This window comes from Capsicum annuum, chromosome 12 (genome assembly GCF_002878395.1).
Source record: "Capsicum annuum cultivar UCD-10X-F1 chromosome 12, UCD10Xv1.1, whole genome shotgun sequence".
NCBI classification, from domain to species: Eukaryota; Viridiplantae; Streptophyta; class Magnoliopsida; order Solanales; family Solanaceae; genus Capsicum; species Capsicum annuum.
In genome coordinates this window covers 232231564-232241380 of record NC_061122.1, presented here as the reverse complement: position 1 = coordinate 232241380, position 9817 = coordinate 232231564, and the positions used below count along the sequence as shown (strand labels likewise).

The 9817-nt window shown below is 37.6% G+C and overlaps 3 protein-coding genes across 4 annotated transcripts in view; all 3 read left to right on the top strand.

Annotated features, from left to right (window-relative positions):
• The window catches only part of LOC124885153 (receptor-like protein 9DC3), a 3546-nt gene extending 1422 nt beyond the window's left edge, over positions 1–2124 (top strand). Inside the window, exon 2 of the mRNA XM_047401775.1 lies at positions 2042–2124. Within this exon, the coding sequence (XP_047257731.1) occupies positions 2042–2124 (83 nt within the window). The remainder of the gene's footprint in view (positions 1–2041) is intronic.
• Positions 870–9811, top strand: LOC107851969 (DAR GTPase 2, mitochondrial). 2 transcript variants are annotated; one of them, XM_047401385.1, is made up of 9 exons: positions 870–1171; positions 2560–2729; positions 3572–3676; positions 3928–4005; positions 4827–4977; positions 5107–5177; positions 5374–5470; positions 5687–5859; positions 6338–6733. In XM_047401385.1, the coding sequence occupies exons 2-9, from the start codon at positions 2562–2564 to the stop codon at positions 6581–6583; spliced, it is 1089 nt and encodes a 362-aa protein (XP_047257341.1). In that variant the 5' UTR covers positions 870–1171; positions 2560–2561; the 3' UTR covers positions 6584–6733. The 2 variants fall into 2 exon arrangements, with proteins under 2 accessions (XP_047257341.1, XP_047257342.1); XM_047401386.1 differs by lacking the exon at positions 6338–6733 and adding an exon at positions 9401–9811 and having other exon boundaries at positions 920–1171.
• The window catches only part of LOC124889782 (receptor-like protein Cf-9 homolog), a 1008-nt gene continuing 881 nt past the window's right edge, over positions 9691–9817 (top strand). The window contains exon 1 of the mRNA XM_047401774.1: positions 9691–9794. Coding sequence (XP_047257730.1) covers positions 9691–9794 — 104 coding nt within the window. The remainder of the gene's footprint in view (positions 9795–9817) is intronic.

Below are 9817 nucleotides of genomic sequence, written 5' to 3'. Positions count from 1 at the left end.
AAAGTGCTTTTAAGTGTATTTTTCAAAAAAAAAGAAAGAAAAAATGCTTTTAAGAAAAAGTTACTTTTTAACTTATGAAAAACTGTTTTCTTTACTCTTCAAAAACACTTATTTTCTTTTAAAAATTTAGTCAAACACCTACAAAAATAAGCACTTTTGCGAGAAAAATAATGTGACTTAAGAAATTTAAATTGCATATCCAAACAGAACTTTAATTTCATCTCAAATAATATCATATCACGTGACGAAATAGACAATAATAATTCAATTATTTAAAGTGGAGTATCAAATGATTATATAAAATAATAATACTTTGATTTAGAATGTGCTACATTTAAGCCAACGGTATTTCAAAACAACTTTCCTATCTCCTCGAGGTACTAGTAAAATTTAGAGAAAATGCACTGTTTCCATTCTAAACTATACACGAAATTGCTGAGACATACCCAAATTTTAGGAGGGACCTATTTCCCCTGGACTAATTAAAATCATATTTTTGGCAACCTTAGTGCCTACGTGGCACCTACGTAGCACATACATGTGCCTACGTAAACCTTCAGTGTGTTGATTCACTGATGTGCCACGTAAACGCTAAGGTTGCCAAAAATATGATTTTAATTAGTCGAGGGGTAATAGGACCCTCCTAAAGTTTGGTGTGTCTCAGCAATTTCGTGTATAATTCAGGGTGAAAATAGAGCATTTACTCTAAAATTTTACACTTTACGCTCTCAGGCCTCACTTGTATGATTTTACTGAATATGTTATTATTTTTTGTAATAGTCAAATTATGGTTAGTTTCACAAAAAAAAAAAAAAATGGAATAGCATGCTAATTAAACTATGAAATAACATTAGAAAGAAAAAAAGAGAGCATATTTTCATATATATAATACTTATTATTCTTTTTTTAAAAAAAGAGGAATCTCATATAACTAGTAAAAAATGCATTCAATGAAAGCGATTTACATGTGAAAATTGACATTTCATCCATTTTATAATTCAATTAAGGTCTATTTTCCATTTTCAAAGACCCTTTCTTTTTCTTGATAACTATGAATATCTCCATTATTTGAATTTACTGTTTTCACTTTGAAGTGGGGGTTTTTAGGCATTTTTTGAAGAATTAGGGATTTGGGGTTACTTCTACTGCTGGAGTATCATACCAAAAATAGGTAAGAATGGAACCTTTGTATGTTTTTAAGTGTTTCTTTGAGCTTGTACAATTGCTTTAGTATTCAAAGTTAGCATCTTTTGGTTGATTGTTTACTGTATTGTGAAAAAAGTTTCATTCTTTATCCACTTTATATGAGATTATAGTTAATATTGATAATGAAGCTACAACCAACCAGCAAAACTTTACTAGGTTTTCTGTAACATAATTTGTGGTGTTCTTTAAGGTTGTGGCCTAGTGGTCAATGAAGTGAGTTGAGCACCGTGAGCTCTCGGGTTCAAATCTGACAAAGTACTAGGTGATTGCTTTTCAAGTGTTGGTGGACGGAGTTACCTGGCACCTGTTATTGGTTGGAGGTGGTAGGTATGCCGTTGAATTAGTTGGTTACTGGTGGTAGGTATCTCATGGAAATTTGTTGGTTACTAGTGGGAGGTGATAGGTATGTCGTGGACTTAGTTGGATAGTGGTGGGAGGTGGTAGATATCCCGTGGAATTAGTTGGTTATTGGTGGGAGGTGGTAGTTATCTCGTGGAATTAGTTGGTTACTGTTCGGAGGCGGCAGGTTTCCCACGGAATTAGTTGGTTATTGATGGGAGGTGGTAGGTATCCCATGGAATTAGTTGGTTACTAGTGGGAGGTGGTAGGTATCCCGTGGAATTAGTTGGTTACTAGTGGGAGGTGGTAGGTATCCTGTGGAATTAGTTGAGGTGCGTGCAAGCTGACCTGAACACCACGATTATCAAAAAAAAGAATCTGCCTTTTTTTTGTGTGATGTGGGGGTTGGGGTTGCGGGGGTTGATACATAGGGAAGTTTTCAGTGTACCACTTATGGTAAAGATCATCTTTTTTTTTTTCTTTTTTTTGCTTTTAGTCATTTCAAGCTTCAGTCTTTCCATTACGAGTAGTACTTCTCGCTATTCTTGGACCAAAACTGACCAACTTTTGCTAACATAAAGGACTATTAAGGTTCAGGAGTATATAAAACTGACCAAGTTTTTCTCTCACTCGAGTCTAAATGTGCTGTTTCTACAAAAGGGTACAAATTTGTTATGAACTCGTAATCGGAATACTAAAGATATCGCTGGTAGTTGTCCTTCGCTGCTTAGATATTTTGGGGGAGATTATGTTTTTGAATTATTGCTAATGAGTGGCTAATTCCTCATATGAAATGAGCTTAAATGAACGCGGGGTTCATATAGTGGACCCTAACTTGTTTGGGACTAAGGAGTAAAGTAGCAGTAGTATTAGTTGTCATACTGGTTGATTCATAATTTATATGCATGTCTGATGATTTAAGAAAAGAAAAAAAAATTCTTCGACATGGATTTTTGGGGAAAATGCTAATCCAGCTATGTACCGAGTACCAACCCAGCTTATTCTTTTTCTCAGGAATGACATTGAAGCACAGTTTAGTTCAAAAGATAGGCAATGCAATTAAAGAAGTTGCAAGGAACAAAGGCTCAACATGTTGGTACACACCTCACATGGCTGCAGCATCTCGTGCCATAACGGAACGGATCCCATTGGTTGATATTCTCCTCGAAGTCAGAGATGCACGGGTATGTAAAAACCCAGCGTTCATGGATGTTTTCCTTTAAATCGTTGCCTTCTATGTGTTAGATTAACGTCTGAGCGAGCTTGCCAGTATTCCTCCAGAAACGTCTTGTTTTGTGATTTGGTATTTGGATTAGATATTATGTTAGTGAATAAGTTTTTCTCTTAGACTTGTGTTCTGTTGTCGACAAGTTTTGACCTCCAATGACACCATCCTGCATGATCTGTACATTCTAATTATGGCCACGGGAGGGATAGCCTAGTGTAAAAACCTTCATCTCTAACCATAAAGTTGGAGTTTTGCATATCAAGAAGTATGCACCAGTTCTGCAATAGACGGTTACTTTTGGTAGATAATGTGCTTTTACCAGTTACCCTGTCGATCTTCCAGAGCCTTTTTCTATGTTGAGCATAAGAAAATAATTACACAGGTGTATATAGCATGAGCATAAAGGGATAAAAGGAAAAGCAACAACATTGCTTGACATATTCGCATAGTTGTCAAGTTCCTAAAGGGTTGGCTGAGTGGTTAAGGCAATGAGTGACAACCTGAAGGCTCAAGGCTCGATCCCAGCTGCAACACTTGTCGTGAGCCGTGGGCCCATCTATTCTATCCTTGACGTATAGGATTACCCAACACCTATGCTTGGTGGATTAGTTAAAGGTTGAGCAAGTTGGCTCAGACATCATCATTATAAATAAAAATTCGTTGTTGGTATTTTGTTAAGGACTCGGTTATAACTTGACACGTGTTAAATCATGTTCCAGTTCCTTTGTTTACGAGGAAATGCTTGTATATCTATCATCTAATTTTTAATTCTTATTTTTCACCATTGGCTTTTCTCAGATTCCCTTATCATCAACGTGTGAGCTAATTAAGCATCTTTCACCTTCCTCGAGGCGCATTATAATTTTGAACAAGTCAGATTTAGCAAATCACATTCAATTAAAGGTGATGCATTGCTCTTCGCTTTCTTAGTCCGCTAAGGACTGCTGTTTCACTTGACAATTATTCATCTTGCTGATTGTTGGTCCCGCCTGTACTGGCTACACCTTTATATGATCACGGATAGCATACACGATAGTTTTTTTTTTTTTTGGTTAGACATTTTTACTGTCCCTAATTATTGCAGATTTTATGTCATATATCCGTTTTGATCGCTGCCGTTACTATCTACATATATTTGTGTTTGTTTCCTGCAGGAATGGCTGAGATACTTTGAGCAAAAAAAGTGTCTTGTTTTTGGAGTCAATTCCCATAATAAGGATAACATCAAAGAGGTAATTGTATGAAAATTTATTGCAGTTGGTCATGTTTTAGTTTGCAAATTGTTCTTGTTCTAGCAACCTTTTTTTCTTTGGTTTGCTCTCGTGTTGGCAATTCGATGTTCTCATGATGTTTGATGTAAATTCATAGGTTTCATATGCATTGGCACCATATTTCTTGGTTAAATTGATATTATGGAAAGTTGACACTGTTTCATGCATAAGCGTGCAATTTTTCCTATATAAGCAAATTTTATTGGCTTGGACGGCATAATTTTGGTACTATTGCTGTTCCGTTGTTTGACATTAACACATATAGATGCACACCAGCATACGTCCTGATACTAATTTCTTAGCAACGGTGATATTACTGAAAGACATAATTTACTTCCATATCTAAGGTCTCCGGCTCTCTGCTTCTCTGGCGTAAATGCTGATCTTTGACGGTACGTACAGGTGGATTTGAGACTACATAGTGTTGGACTTCTTAGTGTTAGCATACGAGGCCAATGCTCAGACAGTACCGCAAGTTGTAGTATAAGAATACAACACCCTCGTGATGCTATGTTAATAGAATTTAAATTCTCATACCAAGTTCTCTAGCTTGCATTGAATTAGCATGAAATTTATGGCCTTTCGGTTGATAGTGTGCACCCGATATACTTGGGGTCTGTTTGAGTATGTTTATCAACTTGACTAATATTGTGGCGTTGATATTGTACTAATGGAAAGTAGTAGGCATTGATGTTCATCGCTAGTTAATTTGACAACCTTTTATTTTTCATATGATGCTCATTTGCGTCAGATATAAATCTTGACATGTTGCAGATTTGCAGTTACTGAACTTTCTGCAAGCCAGAGTTCGAGAATTACCAAAGATTGGTCATGGGGATCAGACAATTACGTTAATGCTTTTCGGCATTCCTAATGTTGGCAAGTCTGCCCTTGCCAACTCATTGCATCAAATTGGAAGGATTAGTGCCGCTGGTACATCGTTTTTTAGTACAAACTGTTAGTTGTTAAGTTCTTGTAGCTATTTTCTCGTGTTTCCAGAAGACTCGAGAGAGTATACAACGTATCCAATCCGAACATCCTGAGACATTCTTTGATTTGCAGAGAAAGGAAGATTAAAGCATGCCATAGTGAGTCCTCATCCAGGAGAGACAAAAAATATTAGCGGCTTGAAGGTACTTATTTCGTACCTGTAGAAACACAATTTTCCCCCGTTTCTTGTACTGTCATCATCTGCGTTCGACCAGGAAAGTTGTGAACTAGATGGTTTGGGATTTTTCGCATGGTTCCTGTGGCTTGTTTTTCAGCTTACGTCTGTTTGCTTTTTGTTTCCATAGTCATTTCTTGATGAAACTACTTTTACAAAATCAGATTGCCAGCCATCCTAGTATTTACGTGTTAGACACCCCTGGTGTTTTCCCGGCTGAGATTCTCGATGCAGAGGTGTGCTCCAATCTCGCTTTAACAGGTAGAACTTCCAACTTTTTGGATTTTCATCAGAACATAGTCACAAATCGCGATTCTCTCTGCTCCTACTACTCTTGTTAACCAAAGGAATGATAGACATTAATTGGCGCAAAACTATACACAAGGAGAAAGTACCACGATCATAGAGGAAGTGAAAAATGCATAGTGCGAGTCTAGGAAGTGACCTACCAACTGCTGATAGATATTCTAAATGCAGGTGCGCTCAAAGATTGCTTGGTTGGGGAAGTGGAGCTTGCGGAATATTTTCTATCCATATTTAACTTGAGCGATGAATACAAGAAATGGGTCAAGTTGTCATTATCAGGTGCTGATGATTGTTCCGAGTTGGAGAGAAGACAGAAGAGACAATATCTAACAGATCACACACAGGTAAGCCGTTTAACAGGAAATGTTGTTATTACGCCCTTCATGCCTCTTCACTTTATGCTAGTTCCGTTTCCATTGTCATTTGTTTATGAAACGGCTCTTACAAAATTAGACGCCTGTATGTCAACCACGTGTGAATAGTAAGTTCAACAATCGTTGTTATTACGCCTTTATAATAGGCTTTTGTTTTCCTGAGACCAGTTGAATTACTACACAGGAAAAACCAGTTAGTACAGAATAACACATTCAGCGTGGTTCCGCGCCTTATCTATCCGGAAAAATATGCTTTTCAAAACTCCCACATCATGAATAGTTTAGAAAAACGTATTCAGTAAATGCTGTATTCGTTGCATTCATGTTGATCAGCAACTATGAGTACCGGAACATGAATGTCCTCGGTTTTGTAAGCTCGACTTGTATTAAGTTCTCGTTCTTTTTCCATTAGAATAGCTGGATATGACATCTCCGATTATTCATACAGGATTTCATTGTGCATAAAGTCCGAAGAGTGCTCTACGAAGCAGTTTCATCTTTCAATGGCGATCTAGAGGATGAGGAAACTATGTCGCAGCTCATCAAAGCAGAGTTTGCTGTTCTTCGCGATGCTTTCAATTTGCCTCCTGATTCGGATGATTGTGTTCGTAAAGTTTCTGCTAAGTTGCTTAATCTGTATCGGACTGGAAGGCTCGGTCATTATACACTAGACGTTGCTCCAAGTAATAACTGAGTTTTATAAGCGCGACAGTCTTAGTTGAGGTGTCTAAATGAAAAGTCGTGACAACTTTAGGGGACTGTCTTATGTATTCAACTAAATTAGTTTGACGATTTTCTATTTGTAAATGAAAAATCTGCTCCCTTGTGCGTCTTCTAGATAAAATCCTGCATCCGTCACGGATCATTTACATGTATGAGTCATCGGATCAAGTTGTGAATTCGCGATACATCCACGGAAGATATTAAACACTTCAAAAGCTCTCTCTTTTGAATTCTGCCAAAAATGAACAAAAAGAAAGTGTCAACCAAATATGTCTCATGGAATGACCATTCAATATGGTTATTTTGGACAAGGTCATGGTATCCAATATCATCACAATGAACTTTCAAGATATTAGAGTATTTGATTCTTTCCATCTGTTCTAGTCTTAGTGGACAGGGTTACTTGATATCAACAAAAATTGCTAGTTGGAGGTGGTAGGTGTTGGAACAGAGTTACTTGATATCAACAACTGTTGTTGGTCGAAGGTGGCAGGTTTCAGATAATTGTGGATTAAGTTGAGGTGTACGAAACAACTGTTGCTGGTCGGAGGTGGCAGGTGTCAGATAATTGTGGATTAAGTTGAGGTGTACGAACGCTGGCTCAAACACTACGTTATTTAAAAAAATATGTTAAACAACTTGAATATGTACTTTGTTGCTTCTTTGCTTGCATAATATTTATGGACAATATGATCAATAGTGAAAGTGGTGTTTTGGAATAACTCATTTATGGACAAATAATGCTAGGTAAGCTTGTATTGGCTTGAATCTTTTAAGTTCGATTTTGAATATTTGGAATTTTCGATTTTGATTTTTGAGTATTTAAGGCAATCGTACCCAATGAACAATTTCAACTCACTAAATAGTTTGCTTCTTAAAATGTATAACTTTCTATAGTTAACAAAGATTGAAGTCACCTTACCGCTTATGCTATGTAATTTCATATTAGACTTAATACTATAAAGGGTAAGATCATAATTAATGTACTTAACCTTTAGAAAATTGACTTATTAGTATTTATCTCATATGGACAAGGATGAAAATAAGGTATAAAATTAACATTGATGTCCAAACTGTTAGGTGTGGAGCCTGATTAATATATGATGTACATACCCTAAATTATTAATATAAATAGCCCGTCCGCCGTGGAGTTTACCACGAAAAATATTTCTCTCTTGTCATTCTCTCTCCTCAAGAAATCTCTCTCTATTTTCTTCATCTCTTTGCTAGATCTAGTGTGTGAAAAAGAATCGATCCTAACACAAACTACGTATGCCCCTACCCCTAGTTGATGTACTTGGCATGGACATGTCTTTTTGTTTTTGTCCATAAAATTAACAATAATGGCATTTTGGTCATTTCATCATATAAATCTAGAAATGGATTCTTGTAGCAAAACTCAAAAAAAATTAAAGTGAGTGTATTTTTTTTCATCATTTCTTTCAGCTTGGTGTTACAATATCAGGTATGCTTCTCTTATTAAGTTTTTATGGATTTTGAAAGAAAGATTTCTATGTGTTATTCCAGATTTAAATTGTAAAGATATGTAGGTTTCTACTTTTATGTTATTTGGGTTAACTGGTACTAAAATTGTTTTCACGTGACTAGGAGGTTATAAGTTCTAGCTATAAAAACAGTCTTTTGCAGAAATGCCGAATAAAGCTGCCTATAATAGACCCTTATGGTTAGGACTTCCCCGAACCAGCACATAGTGGTAGCTTAGTGCGCGGGCCTGTCTTGCATAAATGTAGGAGAAGCTATGTAGAATAGATTCTTGTGTTCCTGTCCTTGCTTGGACCCTGCTCATTGCGGGAGTTTAGTACACCGTGTTCTTCTGCAGTAATGCAGGATAAAACCGCATATGATAGACCCTTGTGGTCCGGCCCTTTTCTCACACCCCACGCATAATAGGAGTTTAGTGAACCGGGCTGTCTTGCAGTAATGCAGGATAAAATCGCATACAATCTACCCTTGTCGTCCGGCCCTTCCCCCACACCCCGTGCATAATAGGAGCTTAGTGAACCGGCTGTCTTGCAGTAAAGCATGATAAAACCGCATACAATATACCTTTGTGGTACTCCTCTTTCCCCAAACCCTGTATATAATAGGAGCTTAGTAAACCGGGTTGTCTTGCAGTAATGCAGGATAAAACCACATACAATAGACCCTTGTGGTCCGGCCCTTTCGCCAAACCCCGCACATAATAGGAGCTTTGTAAACCGGGCTGTCTTGCAGTAATGCGGGATGAAACCGCATACGATTGACCCTTGTGGTCCGTCCCTTTCCCCAAACCCCGCACATAATAGGAGCTTTGTAAACTGGTCTGTCTTGCAGAAACGAACGATATAAGGCTACGCGTACAATAGACTCTTGTGATTTGGCCCGTGCATGGACCCACATAGTGAGAGCTTAGTGCACCGGACTGTTTTTTTCCTTTTGTTTTTGGTGTCACAAGTTACATTGATGAAGAGACTTAGAGGTGAAGAGAGATTAAGAAGGGGAGGTATTTCGATAACTCAAAATTGTTGTTTCTGGGTAATTCTCTATTCAAGTTGATCAGGTTTGGAATTTTGGGTATGTTTTGCTATGATTAGATCGAGAGAGTATTTGCTGAGCCATCCTCTCCTTCAAACACGTACTGGAAAATCCAATTTACTAGAATGCTATGTCGATTTGAAACAACCTCTCTACCTCCCAAGGTAGAGGTAAGGTCCTTCCTCCCCAGACTCCACTTGTGGGATTAACGCGTGTGAATTTTGTTAATGATAATGGAATCGACTTTGTGCAGTTAGATAACACATGTGATAAGCGAAAGTAACTATTGGAAGTGTTAAACCATGATTGGAAGATGCTTATCAGTTCAATCATCAAGAGCGAACGAGCTAAAGTTTCAAACTGAGTGGAGTTCAACATCTAGCTGAAAGTCGTCGATTCAAGGCATGGTTTCTAGATCAGTTTGGCGTGCTTCATGATGGGAAACAACCTTATCCTGGTGCCATTTCGGCCTTGGAAAAGTTGGCAACTTGTGGTGGGAAGATGGTAATCATTAGTAATTCTTCAAGAAGAGCATCAATAACCATGGAAAAAATGAGGAGCCTTGAATTTGATCCATCACTCTTTGTTGGTGCCATCACGAGTGGGGAGTTAACGCATCAGTATCTTCAAAGGAGAGACGACGCTTGGTTTGCCTCTCTAGGAAGATCGT